We start from the raw sequence: 22,006 nt of genomic DNA, 5'->3' as shown, positions 1-22,006 counted from the left end.
AGGCTCGGCGACCGCCCTCCCCCATACATCCTGCACATGTGGCCCGCCCATCGCACCCTTCAATCCCTGATTTACATCTTCCAACAATTTATTGCCACCTATCTATCTACTTTTCGAAGCCTACAAGTTTTTCACCCTTCATCCCCGTTTCATGGAATTTTATAACGTCCGTCATTAAAGGCCCGTTGTCATCTTTTCAGTTGGCTGTGTTAAACGCCGGCTTTCTGACTCGTGCGTCAGCACAAACAATACTCCTATTCTTTTATTATGACCACCGCTGTATGATTACAGGAACACGTGGATTAGAAAACTTCGTATTGAGGCTTGGGCAGGGCACGTCATGGCTAGAGGGGATGAGATGGCCAAAGGATGAGGCCGGTGACGGGCTGGCAGCCAAAATGGGGGAAAACTCGCCCAATAGGACGACCGCCGCAGAGATGGAGCGATGAGATCCGTCCACGTGCATAAGTGACGACTGGCGGTAGCAGCGGTGGTGCCCCGCGAGGGATGTGGACGCCATGGGGCGGAGGCGGGGGATGGGAGGCGTTCATCCAGCGGTTTGTAGACAACGGCCGATGACATTCGACCGTCGGCGCACCGTCGGGCAATGCCGCTACGTAGCTTTTGTTGACGCTAGCCGTGCCGCTTGTGAAAGGTCCGACGCGATGCTGCGCTCAGGAGGCCTGTAGGTTCCCGCCGGTCCCGCGGGCCGCCGGGTGCGCGGGGGCGTGCGCGCGCAGGTCGCGACTCGCAAACCCCGTGCTCGTGTGGGGGAGGAGTCGTCGTCCCCCCAACTTCCCACCACACGTTTCGTCTCGCAAGGGCCTCACCATTTAACGGTGGCTCTGCTTTCAGGCTGTCGAGCCGGCGAGTTGGTGACACCGGTGAGGATGACGCTTGTGCCTCGCAGAAAGAAGGGCCTGGGTTCTTGTCCTAACTCGGTTGCCTTTTTCCGTGGAATTTGGTGTGTGTTTAGGCCCCCCCCACCCGCCGCTGTTCTGCGTGGGCTTCCTCCCACGGCTACAAAATAATATAATGTAACCGGTGTTGAACAAGCATCCCAACGCTGAAATTGTCCCTGCACGTCACTCGATTGGGATAAACACTCGGCAGCAACGTCGCCCGCTCTGGATGCAACTTGGCAGGAGCCTCCTTAAAAACAGTCTTGAGACTTTTCTAGGTTTCCAAGCTTAGTGGTTACAATAATATATTTTTTAAAGTGAGCCAACGAGGGAGTGTTTTGAGAGCAGCATTACAGAGCTAAAATAAAGTTGATGCGCTTCCCACACACACAAACACACGTGGCTCACACGCCTGGCACGTGTCACAGATTTCATGCTGCCAAATACAGATCCGTCCTTTTCAGTGCAACAAGGGCCGGTGTGCTGCTGGGTGTTTTTTTTTTGCCAGCCTGCTTTCTGAGCCCTTGCAAGGGAAGTTGTTCGCGTTGACTGTGGCGCAGGTGGGGGGAAGCACAGGTGGGAGCATCTGCCAGCCATCTCAGCGAGTCAACCCTGAACACCCTGAGTCTGTCCCATGATCCCCCCTCTCGCTCTTGCGAGCCTTCGTCACGTCACGTGGCGAACCAAAGTGCACCTAGCCTGGCACGAACCACTTGGTGGCGACATCACTGGCGCTTGGTGGTGAAAATGGCTGTTGCTGCTCTCGTTTTTCTCTAAACTCTTAAGGCGACGCAAAATGAAAGTGACCGGGTGAGAGTTTGCTGCTCCCCCACCCCCCCTTTGCGAACGATTCTATTCGTCCACTGCTCTCCGGCGTACAGGCCGATCGATGAGCGACGCCCGGCAGCGTTTGATTGGGAAGGGTTCGGGAATGGAACCCGTCACGGGCGCGGTCGCCAACTCCCCGCCGTTGCCGCGTGGCGCGGCATGCGAAGCAGGGCTGCCGCCGAGTCTGGAATCTCGGAGGAAATCACACGGGAACGGAGTAAATCTCCTTTGCGCAGGTGCCAAGTGTAATTTTTTGTTTTTTGGCTCGATGGTTCAAGTTTCTTTTTTTGCTGCGCGGTAATACTTAATTGCGCTTCACGGACATGAAAAGCATTCTGTGCGGACGAGTCTTAAGGCGTCGTGATGTTAAAAGCGCAAGGCACTGGCGGCCGGCTTGCGGGGGCGACCTTTCGCGCGTGACCTTTTTTGGCGGAGGCCAAAAAAAAAAGAAAATCATCTCACGTCCGCGAGAAATAATTAGGCCCGCGCTGCGTCCCCGCCGCGCAAAGCAATTGACACCGGAGATCGAAGAACGGGGACCGACGATGACGGGGAGCCAATTAACGCTCCCACCACGCTCGAGCCCTCGGCGCTCGCCGGTGTCTGTTGCGGCGAGGTGCCGCGCGGTCCTCTCTCGCCTTTCACCGTTTCCGTTTTGTAAAGAACTGGGCTTTGTTAGGTCGGCCGCGAAATCTGACGCCGCCACCCGTGCAGACCGTCCAGTTAACGCCCGCGCGGCCGGCGATGCCACAGCGAGTCTGCTCGTGAGAAATGACGACGTTGTTTTGAAGTCGCGTGTAACAGGAATGCACATCGAGTCTACCTGTTAGATCTGCGGAGGTTGAGCTCGGGTGAATCCATTTACTCCGAGTCCGCTCTGCGACGCCCGAGTCCTTGCCCTCGTGTGTGGCTGTGCATATGAAATGTGAATGAGCGCGCCTCGCATGACTATGCATAACTTGCCTCGTCAACGTGAGTACGCGTGGGGACACTCCACGTCACGCACGTACACCTAGAGCGGTTATCGTGGCTAGACTGGGATCGCAGTGGTGAAGGGCGAGGCGCAAGCGACAGCAAGGTTACTTTTGTAAAAATTAATTTTCAGCGTTTGAAAAGCGGCTCCATCCATTGTGCCTCATGAACGAGGTTTGCAATGGGGAAATGTTGTTATTGCCGCTACGTACTGTGGATAGACTAGAACGTACTGTTGGAAAAGTCAACACTCACAAAGGGGGACACCAGGTGGCTAGGAGATTAACTTCCGATCCTGACGCCTGCTCTATATTTGGAGTTTGCATGTTCTCCCTGTGGTCGCGTGGATTTTTTTCGGGGTCCTCCGGAAAAATCAACATGCGTGCAGAGTATTTGGCTGATATAAATTTCCACATGGTGAGCCACTTCATTGAACTATCATTTGTGGCCAGGTCGCTACTGCAAAAGAGCCACGTAGCTTGGAATTGCACTGGTAGACAGGAAGAGGAATGCTTGTATCGGAGAAAATGCGCAAGTTAGAGACGGCGTGCAAATGGGCTCCGGCAGGACGCAGCCGCTATCTGGGATAGTGACCAGGATCGGTGACGGCACGGTCGCTAAGAGCGAAGGAGGAGGAGCGATAATGTCGACTCCGGTGCAGAGGAACTGGAAGGATCGTTCCATCACAAGACCGTGGGGGGTGGCGATGGCAGTGGAGTGATCGTTGCTGCTGATGCTGCTGCTGGTGGTTGTGTTAATGAGTGGGTAGTGGGCCCAGGGTAATCGTTTCTCAATTGTTGAAATTTCTTGAGCTCAGCACTTGCACGGCTATTGTTATGCGATTAAAAAAAACGATGTTTGTCGATTCCTATATGCTCAAGGTCATGAGGATTTACATGACCATCCCCCCCCCGACCTCCAGCCACTCGGGGCATCTACATTCACAACAATATCTTATAGCTGATGACAACTATGATGATGATCTAAGCATTCGACATGTTGAGACGCAAGCTCGCTGGCCGGTGAGGGTGGCTTACGGGCGCCGGCGTCTTTGTGCGTGTGGTCCCTGGCAGCTGATGACGATGGTTTCGGGCTTCGGGCCACTCATCACGGCCGGAATTTTCGCGGCCACGCTGTCATCCGCCCTCGCATCGCTCGTCAGCGCCCCCAAGGTCTTCCAGGTGAGACGGGCGCTCGCGTGCAGCCGCCACTCTCGAGTCCACGCCACGGGCACTCTCCCCGACTCGTTCCCGCACACCGGGAACCGTGACCGCTCGGCAAAGGGGAAGTGGGCCTACGCGAGCATGCATCCTGTGGTGTGAGAAGGGTTGGGTAGCCGACGGATGAGACTGATGACAGAATGGCAGCCAAAAGTAGGAGAACGCACCGGAGAGGTTGATCGCTTGGGAGATGGAGCGATAAGATTCCATCCACGTGCATAAGTGATGGCTTCGGTGTGAGCTTAGCAAAGCCTCACGGTGGCCCTCTGCACGCTGCTGCTTGTGTGGAGGGTGTAGAGGGTGTCGGTGGCCACCCATAGTAACCAGGCTCGACGTACGCGTTCTGGAAGCAGTTATTTTAATTTATCTTTTCCACTGCCCCCCCCCCTCCCGCAGGCGCTGTGCAAGGACAACATTTACCCAAAGATGCAGATGTTCGCCGTGGGCTACGGCAAGAACAACGAGCCGATCCGCGGCTACATCCTCACCTTCATCATCGCCATCGCCTTCATTCTCATCGGTGAGGCATAGTGGCGGCCTCTGTGGCGGCCGCGGTGGGGAGCAGGGTCGCCTCGCCAGCCCCTCCTACCACGCAGGCCGCCGCGCGGACTTGAGCCGACAGCTGCTTGTGTTGTTCCGTCTTGTCATTCTGCGGGGCCTGTGCCAAGGACCGAGCCTCCGCTTGCCCGTTTGCTGATCCTGATCCACGTGTTCTGGCCTTCGTCTCCCCCGCGACTCCCCGCGTGCAGCCGAACTCAACGTGATCGCCCCGATCATCTCCAACTTCTTCCTGGCCTCGTACGCGCTCATCAACTTCTCCTGCTTCCACGCCTCTCTCGCCAAGTCCCCAGGTGCGACGTTCGATCGTTCACCACTCGTAAAGGGGCATCCCTGCAGTGGCGGAGGAGATTGCTCGGGTGTGCGTGTGTGTTAATGGTACAAAGACAACGATGTGTCTAAGGGGAGAGGTAATGCAATTGGTTAGTGCGCTGCACACCAAACCCGGTGACCCGAGTTCGATTCACGCTCATGACCAAATAATGGTGGCGAATATTTGAACCGGTCGTAAGCCTCCCTTAAGTCAACTCAGCCTTACAGATGAGTACCTGGTACAGTGCATAAAACATCAGCACTGGGGAAATAAAGGCGGCCACCCACCTCCTCGTGTCCCGTGGCCGGCCTTCATAAGTTCTCTCAAATAGCGCTTGTCCCAACAGCCTATGTAGGCTGCTTTGGGGATCTTTTCCCCGTTGGCCAGGGTCGATGTCGCTGTGCTGTTGACGCCCTTGGCTGGAGGGACTGCGGCATGTTCTTAAAATACTGGGCCAATTTATGGTTGGGGCCCAGCTGGATCCTCTTTACTTAACAGAACCCAGATCGTTTTCCCGAAGCCAGTTTGCAGCCTGTCGTGTTATTTTCGAGTGCTCGGCAGTTAACGTTACCGCACGTTGTACTCTGAAGGTATGAAGCAACGTAAAGAGATGAAATGCAAGAGGTAACTTGGCCCGTCATTAACATGACACCGGTGTAACCGTCGACCGCATCAGAATGTCAACAGGCCGATGCGCACATCTCCTTCATGAATGGAAAAGCCGCAGCAGTGCGATTGTGGCCATCCAACCCACACCTATGGACCATATAGTAAACCCCACCGTAGTCCGTGCTGCTTCAACAGAGGAGGATGAATAGCAAAACCACACGAATTTTGTCCTGTGGCTAGCAACCCTCGACATTGGCCTTTCAGCTCCTGAACGTATTGCCGCCATAGCACGCAAAAATTGTAGAATTCACGAGCCAAATACGGTGGCTCATATTTTGGGCTTGTGGGGAGTGCAGGTTGAAAATTTTCCATTCAATGTTAATGGGTAAATCCGCCCGCATGATTTCTAGGACACGCCACCGTAACCAACCTTCGGCGACTTTGGTGCCTTTTTGCGGTTGTGATGCACAGGCGTGCGGGGGGGGCGGGCAGATGCCTCGGTCGCTCCAATCGCCCGCATCAGTCGCGCCGAGACGGTTTCCACGCTCGACGTGATCGTCGGCCGAGCCCTGTGCTCTTGCGCCTTTGCAACGCAGCGCGCAAGCGGTGGGGGGAAGCCCTTCACGGCGGAATTGACGCACCCGTTTGTTTAAAGTCAACGGCGAAGGGAACCACGGCTTGTAGGGGGCGGACAAAATAAAACATCGCGACGGCGGGGAGAAAATGGAAAGGCGTGTTGACGTTAATATTTTATCGTGGCTTTCTGCTTCTATGAAGCCTGTGACTTTTTGGTTTGAAGGTGTGTAATTAATAATTTATATTTTTGTCGAATATATTTCTTTGTTGTAGTCTTCCGTAAGATTTTTTTAACACATTTTTTTAAAAAAGTTTTTTTTAAATTGCCGTCAGCGTTTTTTATCCCCGATTGAAATGTAAAATTTGAGTGGTGTGCGGTCTGCAGTTCATCTCAAAGTCGTCTTAAAAAATTCAGATCTTGCATAAGCCAAACTCTGCTTGCAAAACTGAATAAGCAATGAGGCCTGTACGTGAACAGATCCTTTATTTTCAACCAGGGGAGTGGAAACCCATTAAGACAAAACGTCCCTTTCAATGGGCATATGCCCAGTAAACATCGGGTGAGGTTACAGAGACAAGTAAAGTGGAGAGTTAATTGCATATCAATGGAATTTAAATGTAAATTATCTCCTGAAGCAGAACACACACACACACACATACTACTAACACAACATTAGTCTCAAACCAGATCACCCGAAACATGCCCGATGTCTTCAGAATCGGAATCTTTAATTCGACTGGAGGAATCCGATGAGCTATGAAACACTTTTTCACAGATGTTTAGTAGGGTCGGGTAAGAACGTTGCAACGAACAATACAAAAACACGATAGCAGTGCAAAGTACAAGAACGTTTAAACAAATCACCCAAACACATACAAATGAAACTAAAGCATCCCCATCCTACCAGGCAAAGCCCACAAAGTGGTCCATCATTTGGACATTTATAGCACCAAAACCATCTAAATAGTCTCAATGCCAAGGCAGCCTTGTGTCTGGCAGCTGCTGGGATGGGCGACCGTGGTGGTGAACGGCGCCGTAGGCCCCAGGGCTTCGTCGCAACCAGGGGCAGCGCAGCAAAAAAAATCCAACGTTGCGCTGTACTTGTACGTTCGCGCGTCCGCTCCTTGCCCATCACCAATCCACATAAACTAAACTGATACATTAAACTACCAGGTAAGGGCCACTGAGCTATATATATAGCTCTTTTTCAGAAGTGACCTGGTTATCACGAATGATCGCTCAACGAAGTGGCTTATCACGTGGAAATTTATTGCAGCCAAATACTCGAAACGCACGTTGATTCTAAATATGGACGGAAAAACCGGAGGACCCGGAGAAAAATTAACGCGACCATAGGAGAACACGCTCCAAATATAGAGCAGCAGGTGTCAGGGTCGGGATTTAACCCACCACCTCCTGTATACCAGGCGAGGTAGTTAACATCTCGCCACCGTGGCACCTCATCATAGCAGTGGATTTGGCAAAGGGGGTCCGTACGTGTGCATTAGCAGAACCAAACGAACGGTGAAACAACACCAAGTAAGGCTGAAACGGCATTCGGCAGCAGTGGCACTCGGACTCTCTGCGAGCCGAGCATCCAGTTGATCACAGAGGGCTGATTTATTGTGCAAGGGCCACCAGGTGGTTTTATTGCTTGAATACTGCAGCAGCCAGGTGGGTAAAATTCCTTCAGTGACATTTAGTTGCCAATGTAAATCTGTTTGAACGAAGCGGCAATGAATTACAGTGCCAACCAAGGGGGAAATTTCACCGAAGATACTTTTAGTGCCAAAGTTTAGGATCGATGGCCTATCTATCTCACGACCGATATTCTGATCCACAATTCGTTTATTTTGGGTTGGCATCGTTTAGGTGTAATGTTATTTTAATTTTTGTATTACTACAGCCCTCCACCACATGATGACAGAGCCAATCTAATTAAGCTGTCACGTGATGGGCAAATATGCCACTTGATTTGGTTTTTCAGCAAATTGGATGAATTATTTAAGGTAAACATTTTTACAATTTGTTACTAACAATGTTTTGCTGGAGGTTACATCTGCGGGCGCCGTGGTGGTGAGATGTTAACTACCTTGCCTGGTATACAACAGGTCGTGGGTTAAATATCGACCCTAACACCTGTATATTTGGAGTTCACATGGATTTTTCTCCGGGTCCCCTGGATTATCCCTCCGCATTTAAACTCAATTTGCGTTAATTAGCTGCTATAAATGTCCACGAGATAAGCGACTTCGTTGAGCTCTCATTTGTGGCCAGGTCGCTTCTGAAAGAGCTATAGGCCTTACCTGGTAAAATAAAATAAATACATTTATTGTCTAGTTTTTAACATCCAGCATCATCAGCTGTCGTGTGAACGAGCTTCCCCATCCAACCCGGGTCCTTAAGCAGGGTACCGTGACATCATCAGGACGGCCACGAGGTGATCTGGTGCGATAGCTGCACTAATCTACGCTAACCTGCGAATCAATCGGCCAGTCAGTGGTCGGGTGCACAAAATAATCACTGAAGATATTTTACGCAAACCGACCATCGATCCTAAACGTGGCTGATCAGCTGTATTCTTGGTTGCCTGCAAGTTGCACGATTTGGCTTTTGCTCAGCAAAGTTGCGTTTAAAGCATTTTACGCTGGCGGAGATTTATCCTCGGCTAATTTTAGCTCGCCGCGTTCGACGAGAGAGGGCACATTTTTAAACTTTTCCATCGGGTCTGATAAAGGGTGCCCATTGTCTTGGATGTACGCTTTTGTAATCGGTCAAGGGGGTGTTGACGAGAGGGGGGGGGGGGTGGGGGTGGGGGGGGGTCCCTTGCCAGCTCTTGTCGCGCTTGGCGGACCGATTCGCGTTCGTGTGCCGGGACCATCGGTGCCGCTCTGCGCTCCGCAACGCGATACTCGCGCCGAGCAAGGTCACCGGCGCGTCCCGTAAACACGTCGGTGAAACGCGAGAGAGTTTTTGTTGTTTGATTGTTTACCGGGTTTTTCGTAAAACGCTGCGGTCTCGATGCTCGTGCTGATTGCGCAACAAGAAAACTTGCCAATGTGCCCAAACGAAGCGTTTCATACGAATCGGCGTGCACCCCGCCTCCTAAGGTTCGCGAAACGCTCTGCACAGTCGTCAGTAACGCTGCGTGGCTCGAAAAGAGAAAAAAAAAATACACGACGGCCAATGTTTCGGACAATGGCCCGTTCTTCATAGCACGTTCTGTTTGCTATGATGAAGGTCCATTGCCCGTAATGGTCCTGTGTGGCACCCGTCCCAATGCCCGTGTGCCTGCCCGCCCGCGTGCGCTTGCAGGCTGGCGCCCGGCGTTCAAGTACTACAACATGTGGGTGTCGCTGTTCGGTGCGGCGCTCTGCTGCGGCGTGATGTTCGTCATCAACTGGTGGGCCGCCCTCGTCACCTACGTCATCATTTTCAGCCTCTACATCTACGTCACCTACCAGAAACCCGGTGGGAAAGGCGAACCCCTGCGCCCTCTCCCCCCCCCCCCCCCTCCACAGAAATGCTCGCACAGATGGATTCGAGAATCCCCTCCCCCCCCCTGGTTGTGTTTGCCGCCTCCCCGGGCCACCGTGTCCGTTTTGTCAGAAATTGCGAGGCTGCTCCAGTTGGGGTTCCGCCCATTGGTGCTCCAGCAGTGGTCCACCGACGTTTGCGTGATAGCTTTTGTTTTGACCAAAGTTATGAAGAGATGATTATGTAAAAGATCGTCTTGTTGTTGTAGTTGTTCTTTTGCCTGGCAAGGTCCACAGAGCTGTTATAGTTGTTTTTCAGAAGTGACCTGACCACAAATGAGAGCTCAACAAAGCGGCTTATCAGATGGAAATGTATATCAGCCAAATTCTCTAAACGATTGTTTCTAAATGTGGAGGGAAAAACTGGAGGGCCGGATAAAATTCCACTTGATCACGGGAAAAACGTGCAAACTACAAATCCACAACAGCCTTCAGGGTCTGTATCAATCCCATGATTTGCTGCGTACCAGGCGAGGGAGTTAACATCTCGCCACCACGGCGCCTGTATCACTTTCCACCGCTGGGCAAATGCCTCCGCCATCCCCCCCCCCCCATTTTTTTCCTTCCATTCCTTTGTTGTTCTTGTTCAGTAATGGCCACAAAGATAATTTGTCACAATGACCCCTTCACAAGTCCCTAAAAGAAACAGAACCGTTAAAACTAAAGCAATAATTAATATTGCGTCATATCTTTGCGAGAGTCATCGTGTGGCTCTCGCAGAGACGTTCCAGGTGGACGGAGGTAATGCGTTAACGCTCGCAAGCGTTGAAACATAAGAATCGATTCCTCAATTGAGTCGCGACAATTGATTGCTTCGTAACGTGGGGGGGGGGAGGGGGTCGTGAGGGCGGGGGGGCTGGATCGATGCTCACCTATCGCCTCTCTCGTTTGTCGTTTATCTCCGCAGCAAAGCAGTTTCTCACCACAGACAGGAGTAGCGCGTGAAATCCGACCCCTGATCCCCGACCCTTGACATTTACAATAGCGGCAGCTGATTGTGCCCTGTTTAAATAAACACGAGCCATTTCCCGTGAATGTCCACTGTGAGGACACCGCCCGCGCACCCCCGTACCAGGCGAGCGAACACCGCCGCTGCCCGTGCCCCCGGCGTCCCGTCGGGGCGGTGCTGACTGTAGCGGCGAGCATGGGTGCAGGCCGGGTGATGTGTTGGGTGCAGGCCGGGTGATGTGTTGGGCGCGTGGCGTCACCGCGGTTGACGCAAGAGGGGCTGCTGCTGTTGCGGCTCCTGCTGCTGCTGCTGCTGCTGCTCCCTGACGACTCGATTCCGGGTTGTACCGCGCGTCGCTCGGCAACATGCCCGACGTTTCGCTCCCCAAGGGCTGGGATTTTTTTTTTGGTTCCGAGAACAGACGCAACGAATAATAATAATCAGAATAAAGAATGAACCCAGACGATTTGTGTTGATGGACGATGGTCTTGGGCAGAGGGGGACAGGGGGGAATGGCGGGGCCTTGAACGGGGGTAGAGATTGGCAGTGTGGGCGGCCAGGGGGAAGATGTTCCAGACAGTGGGGGCAGCAGCAGAGAAGAGTGACCTCTCATTTCGTGGAGGCGGATTGTGAAGGTCATCATGGGAGGCCTTGGTTGCTGGAGCAGAGAAAGTTTGGAGATGAGAGAAAGAGATGAGAGCGTGGAGGGGGAAAGAGTGAAATGAAAGAGGAGAAGGCAGGCCAGGGGCGAGTCTTGGCTTTGTGCTGGGCCTCTGGGGCATGGGGGGGGGTCGAAAGCGTCTGGGAGTGGTGCTAGCTCCACTATTCACTCGCTATTCATCATCATCAAACATGATGATGATGAATTGCAGTCCACAGCTGATGGACGTCATCTCGGACTCGCTCCGTTCCTCGGCTGCTCCTCCGTCACCGCTCTTAGCCGTCAGCCGTCATCCCCCCCCTCGCCCGCTCATGGCGTTTGTCACGGCAGCCTGCCCAGACCAGAGCCACTCACGGGAAGTGCGGATTTCTTCGTAGAATCGTGTGCGATCATGCGATCGCACGTGAGCACGTGTGCGCGCGCCCGTGTGTGCGCCAGTGTGCGCGCGCACGTGCGCGGGGAGCGGTGGTGCAGTAGTTAGTGAGCTGCGCTACGAACCCAACTACCCACAGTTCGATTCCCGAACTGTTCCTTGGCCTCCTCTAGGTCAACTTGGCCTCCAACGAGTAACTGGTGCGATTGTAGAGACGAAGGCGATCGAGCATGGTGCTGTCCACGCCACCCCCTCGTGTCTCTGTCGGCCTTTGTAGGTGCTCTAGGGCGAGGGGGGGGGGAATCTTTTGTCTTTGTGCGGCTATTGCTGCCGTGATCCTTTTCTTTGCTGTTCCTCCCGGTGGTTGCAAATGCGTTTGTCCTCCCCCCCCCGCTCCCTGCCCTTCGTCGTCGCATTGTCCGCGGGCTTTCCCAGCGGTCCACGGATGCCATGGCGACAATTAGCTCCGCCTTGTCCGCAGGAAATCCCAACGGGCAAATAACCGCTGGACGCTCGAATGGACTGGGCTCAAGGCTAGCCTCGCCTCGCAAACGGCTTTTATTCCGCGGCCCCTTGACCTTTTGGAAGAGGGAGGGTGGGGGGGGCGGCCGCAAAGGTTGATGGCCGTAACTCTGCTGGATGTCAGTCACTGGTCAGCGGCTGAAGAGCCGTTGGATACCTTTGTCACTTTTATAATACAGCAAAAGCTCCGTTATCCGGCACTTTTACCATCCAGAACGCTCCATTGACGGGCATATGTCATAGACGGCATTACAAATGTTCCTGCATGTATCCGGAAAATTTCCGACGGACATCTGGCATCTTGCCGTACGCTCATCAAAGATCTGTCGTTACGGAGCTTCAGGACACTGCCAAGTGGTGGTGCTAGCGGCAATCTGTACATACAGTACTGTACTACTGTGTACTTTACTCTAAACGGCCCCATTGCTTCTCTACAACAGAGTCATTTTTGTCTTATATCGTAGTTAAAATGTAGGCTTTGTTTCTTTCTTGAAAATATTTATGTACATGGAAAATTTAGTGAATCATAGGTATAACTCTAGATAACTCACATTTTTGATTAACCGACACCCTGCATTCCAAGTGAATTGTGGATAATAGCTTTTGATGTCCATAATAGAGGTTTTTGGGTTACATCGTGTAAATATATAAATGTGTCGTTAAAACCCGCCACCAACCGACACAGCCAACTAGTAAGGGTTGCCACGTTAATAGAACTTGCCAATTCGTCACGAGTACAGCACACCGGCGTGTTGGAGAGCCAAGCCACAACATTTACAAACTGAGTACAACGTTTCGCCAGTAATTACAACCAGCTTATATAGAGGCGTAGATGTGTTCACTACCCTTCTGCGCTCTTGCGCAATGTGGGGGGGGGGGGGGGGGGATTACTGAGACAGACGTACATTATGCATGTGCATTACACGAGCCCTTTGAACTTGTCCTTCCTGGCGATTGTGTTTATTATCCGAGTCATATTTGGCACGGTACATAAAATACATAATCTAATATCTGGTACAAAAGATGTATTACCGAAGCTATCAACATTTATATTTTGGCCGTGTCGGGTGGTGGAGGGTTACGACACATTTATAAATAACGCGATCTAACCCAAAAACCTTTATTATGAATTATATTGCTCGCGAAAGCCTACGTGTTAAACTAACATTCATATATTTTCGCGATCTAACCCAAAAACCCTTATTATGAATTATATTGGTCGTGAAAGCCTACCCGTTAATCTTTTGCTGTAATAATAATAATGGTCATTATTAAAACGTACTGGGTCAAGCTATTTATGCAGGAAAGCTAATAAAAAAATCGAATTATTAGTTTTATATCGTGTCGTTCGTGTAAATTGCATCTCTCACAATCACTGAGTAGCAACCACAGACCGAGCTGCAAGGCTTTCCAGGTCGTGAGTCGGCATCAACGATTGATCTGCAATTCTCTATCGATTAAGGTGTTTTCAGCCAATTAGTGGGAGGAAAGCGAAGCACCCGGGGAAAACGCATGCATGCGAGGGGGCAACGCTCTATCCCGTACAGAAGGAATGGGCAATATCGGTCCACACTTTGCTTGACTGTGTAATTCTGCTGGCGAGCCGGTGTATTGCGCCTCGATGCCTTAGGAAAGGGAGTTTGGCAACATTTGTTATTTGTCCGATATACCGACCCTCGCTTCCCAGGTCGGATGAGATCGGACACACTGCAGATATAAATGCAGTGCGCCATCGCGTGTCTGACGGTCACATGGTCCGCCCTGACCTATTAACCGCACGCACCCTGTGAAGTGTGCGCGCGCGCGACGTGACAGTCATTTCCTCCGTGGACTTTCGTGCATCCGCCTTCACCTCCGTCCATAGAATCGGGACACGCGGCGTTTGCGCCGCGCCGCGCCGCGCCGCGTGGGCATCGAGCTCGAGTGGGAGCGGTCAGGAGGGGTGACGCCAAGAAGAAAACGACGAGGCGCTATTCCGTGCGGGAGGTCTCGACGGCGCACATGCGCCTGCCGCGTGACGACGCCGGCCACCGCGCCGCGCGGTTCAGACCGACGGCCGTCGGCTGGTGGGACAACGCGCGCCCCGACACGTCCCAGTAGTCGCCCGCTTCGATATTTAACGAAGGCGAGGGAAGTTACGAGGGGTGGCTTGCCCAGCCCGGCACAGCGATGGCTCGCCATGCTGCCACCCGGGTGGCGAGATGTTAGCTACCTCGCCTGGTGTATTGGAGGTCGTGCGTTCGATCCCTGTTTATTTGGAGTTTGCATGTTGTCCCCGTGGTCGTGTGTTTTTTTTCTTTCTCCTGGTCCTCCGGCTTCTCCTCCGGCTTCTCCTCCACATTTAAAAACATGCGTTTAAGAGTAATTGGCTGCCATAAAATGTCCACGTGATGATAAGCCGCTTCGTTGAACTATCATTTGTAGCCAAGTCGCTTCTGAAAAAAAAAGCGATATTCCTCCCTGACCGTACCTGGTGAAATAAACATAGTTTAGTTTTTAGTTGAGAGAATGTCGGTCGACGGGGATGATGGCTGCAAGATTTACGAGCGGTACTGGCGCAGAAAGGGGCTCTGTTACAGCGGCGGCACCGTGATCCCCGGGGTCGCGTTGTTACTCTGTCGCGCTTTACGAGCACGTAATTGCACCATGCGTGGTTGCCTACGGACGATGGGTTCGGGAAATAATAATTGCTGCGCAAATTAAAGGAAGCGGCTTGCGTGCGTGCGTGTGGGCAGTGCTCGCTCTGACTTCATAGCTATCCATTCATTAAGTCTCTAATTGGTTTCTTCTTGCACTGGGATTTTTTTAAATTCATTAATCTCTCTGACCTCCGATTTAACCTCACTTTGCGCTCAATTGACAGCCACGTAGCGAGATCCAACCACCACCCCCCCCCCCCCCCCCCGCAGGAAGCCATAACAATCGAGATTAGATTTTTTTTGTGACCGTTTCTAAGCGGTAAAAATCGCTCACTTTCCACCGAAAATTAGCAGAAACTTTTTCACCGACGCGCACAGAAACAGAACCCGTGATCTGTGCGGGGGCAGGTGTGTTATGACAGGCGTGCGGGGGCAGGCGTGCCTGAGCAGGCGTGCGGGGCCAGGTGAGGCTGTGTGCCCCATTAGGAGCCCACCACTCGCCTTAGGAGACGCCGCCGAGCCGAGCAACGTTCCACCGCGGCGCATGCACATGGCCATCGCGTAGGGGAGCATTTCCATGAAAATCGCTGTCAGTGGCGTGCATTTGTAGACAGCTCAAGTACTGCGTATATGCTTGCATGTACGTATGCAGCCCTTGGTCAGTCCGCTGCTGGATGCAAACCTCCCCACGTAGTGTGTGGGTCGCGGGGGTGGTTCAACCGTACTTCACGTCAGTGAAGGTGGGGTGGTGCCGCAGATTAATGAAAATATTCTGAATGTATGGTCTGGCACAATTGTAGTGCAGTTAATGGTCTCAGCCCAAGAACCCCAATGGCCGGACACAACAATAACAACCTCAACGTTCAAGTTGTTTTTCAGGCTTACAGACGTAAAAAAAACTCAACACATCCACCCAGTGACATTGTAGGCTTAAAAAAACAAGTATGTTATAGGTGACGTTTCGGACAACGGCCCTTCACCGCACATGGAGAGGCCATGCTGAGAGGTAGGGAAGTGTTTATTTATATATATGTTTTAATTTCTAAGGCCACTGGGTTTTTTTTTATGAATGTGAGGTTTGTGTTCGTGCACCATTGCCCACCACAGCAGCGGCATCACCAAATTATTTGTTGCAACTGTCGGTTCCGTTGAACTTTGTTTTTGGGGCCATATTGAAAGCCGAGTACCCCTCGTGCAGGTAAAGAGAATGTTTAACACGGAGGCTTTGGCCGACCAATGTTATCCATTATAACGATTTTTGGGTAAAATCACGTAAATATATAAATGAGTCGTTCAACCTGCCACCACCCGACACAGCCAATTAGTAAGGTTTGTCACGTAAACAAAACGTGCCAATTCATTACCAGTGTAGCACACCAATGTGTTGGAGAGTAAACCCACTACAACATTCACAATTTGAGTACTACGTTTCGCCGATAATTACAGCTAGCCTCACCAGGCGCCCAATGAGGCAGGTTGGGTTTTAACGACACATTTGTATTTACGCGATCTAACACAAATACCTCTGTTATGGATACAGAATGTGCCCAACGTCATCATGTTCTGGGGTCGGAGTGGGGTGGTGGGGTGGGGCTGGGGGGGGGGAGGGAGCATTCTCTGATGCAGGGTGATGCACTGCTCGCTGCGAGGGTTTCGACTGGGAAATCTCTCCGTGCCGTCACGCGGCGCCGATGGCTCGATTGTAACGGAGGCGTCGTGATCGTCATCATTGCCGGATTCCCGGTGAGCATGCCAACGTTGTTGTTGGCATGTGGTTGGAACCGTTGGACCGACGTTTGCCCCCAACGTTTCACGATTACGGGAATGTTCTGTCCACTGGTTGGATGAAGGCGCTCCCCATACCACCATCCGCTGTGATCCTCTGGGGGGGGGGGGGGGGCGTTTGGCAAAAAAAGGTTAAACAAATAAAAGCAAAAACAATGCGACCAACAGACACAATGAGAACGCGGCGTCCCTTGCCAGGATGTGGAACGTCATTTGTAGCGAGGGTGACCCTGGGGACCAGCACCGCGTCATTGCGGGGGGAAGGTTGTGCAGCCGCCTCTGAGCCGGCACAACGGCTGAAAGATAACCGGGTTTCAAATTCGCCGCTCTGACCGGTCCTGAGTAAACATGGAACGTTGGGCGAACGTTGGGCGAACGTTGGGCCAACGGTTCGTACCACGTGCCAACGTTGCATGTTTACTGGAAATTCACCTCCTTTCTCCTACCTCATAGCTGACCCAAATTCGCATCAGCCATACAGGGCCTTCTGGGAGTATATAATTTTCAGCAGACTCAGACTTTGTTGAACCTGGTGAATTTATTGGCAGATGTTTTATTTTATTGGCAGTGGTGCATGGTGATGAACTTCCCTGCAGCTCTTGGGGGTGGGGGCAGGGAGGATTATTTTTTAAAGCCGCTTGTTAATGTGGCGTGAACTTTTGTCTGTTTATTGGTGGAGTGATGATGCATCGATTGATTTGATTTAAAGTTAATTCGCAAAGCTGCTGTGCACACGTGTCTAACCATGTGTGGGAATCGGAGCGTTTAGAGCCGTGGGTCTATGTCGCACCTAATGGGCTTGTGTTATTGCTGTAGCCACTAGAGGCGCTATCATTCGCCGCATTCTAAAATCATTACCTGCTGTAATTGCGTTTTTTTATATAGTGCCTCACTCGTGCGCGGTGAAGTTTCGAAGCCTTGACTTATAAATTAACATAAACTCATTTTAAAATCAAATCCTAACTTTTTTGCTATCGTAAGTTGGAGACGTAAAATTTGCCCGTACGAAAAGTCAGTAAGGTTGGACGGGACGCGTCACTCAAAGGGATGATGGTCGGCGGTTTGAGACTGACAACGGATTGGCAGCTAAAGGAGAGAACGCACGAACGAGAATATGTCCACCGTGCAAACGGCGCGATGGAATCAGAGGAGCCCATCGGTTTGTTGCACCACTTGAATGAGAGGAATGGCGCTTTGGGGAGGAGGTCTTTAAGCCGCCGTGGATAAAGCATGGCTGCTGTTGATGATGATAAACAGCACCTTGAGGCCAAGAGGGGGTGAATCATGAGGCTCGTGGAGAGACGCTCACTGGAATTTTGCGTGTTTGTATTTGTGCCGTGTGTTCGTGCCGCAGATGTGAACTGGGGCTCGTCCACCCAGGCGCTGACTTATCTCAACGCGCTGCAGAACTCGATCCGTCTGTACGGCGTGGAGGACCACGTCAAAAACTTCCGGTACGAAATTTACGGGGGTTGGGGGGGGGGGGTTGTGGTGGTGGGGAGGGTGCCCCCTTTATCGCAACAAACATCACCATCCGCCCTGAGTGTGCAGGTCCCGCTCACATTTCGCTGCGTCGGCACACTGCTCGTCCAAGCGCAGCGACACGCTCGCGCTCGCCCACGGGACGCCTTCGGGTCGTTTCAAAAACATTTCAGAAATGTGCGAACGCCGCTCGGACGCGCGGCTTCCCCCCCATACCCCCCACCCCCCCCACGTGCCGCTCAGCACTGCCGTCACCGCGGCCTCAGTTCCGCGCGAGCGGCGAAGGCTCCGCCCGCAGCATTCGCGGCGCCCCCCTGGGGCGTGACGACGGGCAGAGTCTTCGCGTTGACGAGGCGCTCGGTGGCTTTAATTCAGGGGCTGGGGCACCGCTCCTCCTGGCGGGTTTGCCGGTTGGTACCGCGTATCGTTCGGCCACGAGTTCGCGTTTTTTGTTTTAACCTGGGGGTGCGGTGGCCTCGCTTGCGAGAGCGCGACCCGGGGGGTCGCCAGAATGGCTGGCGTGGCGAACCGAAACGTCGGCCGTGGAACCGGACAACGCGCGGCACAACCCGAAAACGCACTGGGGAGAGCCACGCAGCACGACCGGGAAAACCTACGTGGCAGTATTAATGGTGCAGAAGCTACGGCCCGCGTCAGCTCGTTTCATCGCTTGCGGCCCCGTGGCCGCATGAGGCCTATCAGTTCTAAACGGCCCCGCAAGTGATCTGCATCCGTCGCGGCAAGCGTCTTAGCCGTACGTCATCGTGCTTTGCATGGCAGGGCGGTTAATCGTTATTCGCTCATGTGGAGGGTTGGCGAGCGAGCCGATGGGCCAGGTGAATGCCAGAAACGTTGCCGGCAAGTGATCGGGGCGCACAGCGGCAATAAGATTGGTGATCGCAGTCGCACTGTGGCCGCTTCTTCATTGGCCATTGGTATAGGAGATCGCCTAATCTATGGCCCGAGAATTATTTTCATTCGATGCGCAGCCACGTATGAGGCCTGCCACTTCTAAGCGGCCTGAAAATTATATTCATCCATCGCTGCGAGCATCGTAGCCACGCTAATCGGGTACTAGAGGGGGGCGGGGGGATCACCGACGTGAGAACAACGCTGATAATGATATCGGTGCACTCGCTCACTTCTGTTACTGGCAAGGGCCTCTTGCCAGTGTGCGTCAACGTGACGAAGCTCGTGAAGGACGCTACTGGGCAGAGGAGCGACACTCGCAACAACGGGCGGTGCGCCGGGCGGCTAAAACACCGAGTTGGCACAGTGGGGAGTACACAGTTGGTGCATCTGTCAGTCATCTCAGTCAACCCATGGCACCTCGGCCTGTTCCATGACTTCCTGCCAGCGGGCCTTCCACACTTTACATGGCCTCAAAGTGCACCTAGCATGGCACAAGCGCCGTCGTGACATCACCACCACTTAGTGGTCAACGGTGGTTGTTGCTGTTGCCTGCCAATGATATTTTAAATTCAGATCTGCCCCCCCCCCCCCCGCAGTGAGGAAACGATTCTTCCCCGATTCTTGGGTCTTCGGGTAAAGTCACGTAGATAGGTGCTTCCCCTGCCGCTTTAACCCAACGCGGCGGTTTCGCCATTGTTGCATTCCTCTCTGGGTCGAGGCCGCACCCTCGTCACCCCCCTCACACCCCACCCCACCCCACCCCACATCGTCCGCGGACAACCGGCCGCCGTGACAATGGCAGGCGAAGACCGGGCCCTCACAATGAACACGGGTCTTCCTCTGTGCCGCTCGCGGCGCTTTGTCTCGCGTTGCACAAAAGCCCGCCGTGCCCTCGCGTACGGCCGAGGCGTTAGGCGCCGTATTTTTAGTCGAGGCGACGTTCAACGCCATCGGTCGCGGAGAATGAATTGCCCCGCGGGTCCTACGGGAGCGAGCGGACCCCCGCTGGTGTTGTGTGCGTCGTGAGGAGTGGCGGCCGGGATTACATCACGCGGCGGTGCTGCGCTGTGGCACGTCCGCTCGTACCGCCAGCGAGGCTGCGCGGTGCCACGGCGGCGGCGAGGCCGAGGGAGTCGGGCGTGGCAATAGGCACTCGCTAACAATGAGTCGCCCCAGAAGGGTCGGTTTGAGCAACAATGGTCGTACCGGCGTCTGTGCGTGCATTGATGTTCGTCCGTCCGTGCGTGTGTGCCTATGTCATTGTTCATGCGTGCACTCCTATGTGTATGGTGTGGGGGGGGGGGGGGGGAGTGGTTGTATTGGTTGGCGCACTGCGGTGCGAACCCGACGACCCGAGTTTGATTCCCGCTCACGGTCTATACCGGCGGGAAATATTTGAACCGGTGCTGGGCCCTCCTCTAGGTCTACTCAACCTTAAGTGAGTGCCCGCTGCAGTGTGAAAATATCAGCACTGGGGAGACGACGGTGGCCACACCAACGTGCTCATGCACCGTGCCGGGCCTAATCGGTGCTCGCCAACAGTCTACAATACTTACACGCGGGCTCGTTGTAACTGTTTGTGTGTGTGCGTGTTTGTTAAGGCTATACGGGCGATCTTTGCCTTTTATCTTTGTGTGTGTGTCGCGGGAAGCGGTAGTGTAGCGGTTAGCGCACTGCGCTACGAGCCTGGAAACCCGGGTTCGATTCCCGCTCATGGCCAACACCACCGGTGACGATTATATGAACCGGTCCTGGGCCTCTCCTAGGTCGACTCCGCCTTACATGAGTACCTGGTGCGATGTGTAAACATCGCCACTAGGGAGACAAAGGCGGCCGTGCGTGGTGTTGGCCATCCACCCCCTCGTGTGCCATGCCGGCTTTTATGGGTGCTCGCTAGCAGCACTTGCCCCTGCAGTCTGTTAAGGCTACACGGGGATCTTTGTCTTTTATCTTTGTGTGTGCGTGCGTAGGCCGCAGTGCCTGGTGCTGACGGGCCCCCCGGAGTCTCGCCCGGCGCTTGTGGACTTCGTTCACGCCTTCACCAAGAACGTGGGCCTCATGGTGTGCAGCCATGTTTGCGTGGTGAGTTCCCCCTGGCGGTGCCCGAGAGAGCGACTTGCAGACCGCCGAAACGAGCAGAGCGAGAAGCTGCCGTTGACGGTTGAAATGCGATACGCACGAGTGTCAAGCTACCACGGGGTTGTCATCTTCAAATATAAATCTTTTATATACACACACACACGTGCATGGGTTATCGAGTTTGTGTCCAAGACACCACCCTTCGTTTGGCCATGATGTGAACCGCCCTGTTCGTGGGGGGTGGGGGGGTTCGCGTCTATCGCTCTTGCTTGTCGATGGATCGCAAACGACAGAGGGGCGAGTGGCGACCGTTGCGCATCTGTCCCCCGCGCGTGCGCAGGGCCCGCGGAGGCAGGCGCTCAAGGAGCTGACGGCCAACGCCTCCAAGCAGCACCAGTACCTGCTGCGCCAGCGCCGCAAGGCGTTCTACTCGGCCGTGTGCGCCGACGACCTGCGAGGCGGCACGCTCCACTTCCTGCAGGCACGTGCCGGCTCCCCTGCCGCCACCCTCGCCGCCGCTACCGCTACTGCCGCCGCCGCTATCGCTGCGGCCGCTACTGCCGCCGCCGCTACCACTGCTACAGCGACCGTCACTAACGCTCCCAGCGCTACCGCCACCACTGTGACCGCCATCACTGCTGCACCGCCACTGCTGCTTCCACCTCTACTGCCGCTACCGCTGCTACTGCTCGCACAACTGCCACCACCGCCCCTACTGCAGCCACCACCGCCAGCACCATCGGCGCCATCGCTAACGCTGGCACCGCCTCCCCTGCCACCGCTACCATTCCCCCCCCCCACCCCGGGCCGCCCTCCCATGCTGCGTTTGATTTGCTCCGCCCTCCCCAGTTGTATTCCATTTGTGCTGTTGGCATCGTGCCATCGTGAGACGCAGACACTGCCAACTCGCGCAGTGAGCAGCGCACAACCTGGATTCTGGAGAGAAGGTGTCCCAGATCGCCTCCTGAGGTCACTTGACAGCCATTTCCTCGGCCGTCTGGAACGCTCTTCCTTTGATATTAGGAAGCCACTGGAGCTATGCACTTTTATTACTTGTTTTTGCATTTACCCGTACCTCCGATTAGCACG

The 22,006-nt window shown here is 53.7% G+C and overlaps 1 protein-coding gene across 6 annotated transcripts in view; it reads left to right on the top strand.

The window, feature by feature from the left end:
* Positions 1-22,006, top strand: part of LOC116950729 (solute carrier family 12 member 1) — a 135,807-nt gene that overhangs the window by 100,028 nt on the left and 13,773 nt on the right. For all 6 annotated transcript variants that reach the window (XM_076072996.1, XM_032968742.2, XM_076072995.1 and 3 more), the window contains 7 exons: positions 3,776-3,883; positions 4,319-4,442; positions 4,672-4,773; positions 9,295-9,450; positions 17,799-17,898; positions 20,809-20,920; positions 21,258-21,398. In XM_076072996.1, the coding sequence (XP_075929111.1) occupies positions 3,776-3,883; positions 4,319-4,442; positions 4,672-4,773; positions 9,295-9,450; positions 17,799-17,898; positions 20,809-20,920; positions 21,258-21,398 (843 nt within the window). The remainder of the gene's footprint in view (positions 1-3,775; positions 3,884-4,318; positions 4,443-4,671; positions 4,774-9,294; positions 9,451-17,798; positions 17,899-20,808; positions 20,921-21,257; positions 21,399-22,006) is intronic.

This window comes from Petromyzon marinus, chromosome 40 (genome assembly GCF_048934315.1).
Source record: "Petromyzon marinus isolate PM22_M1 ecotype Great Lakes invasive population chromosome 40, UKy_Petmar_22M1.pri1.0, whole genome shotgun sequence".
NCBI classification, from domain to species: domain Eukaryota; kingdom Metazoa; phylum Chordata; class Hyperoartia; order Petromyzontiformes; family Petromyzontidae; genus Petromyzon; species Petromyzon marinus.
Note: the sequence above shows the minus strand (reverse complement) of the source record. Positions and strands in the feature narration are given on the sequence as shown.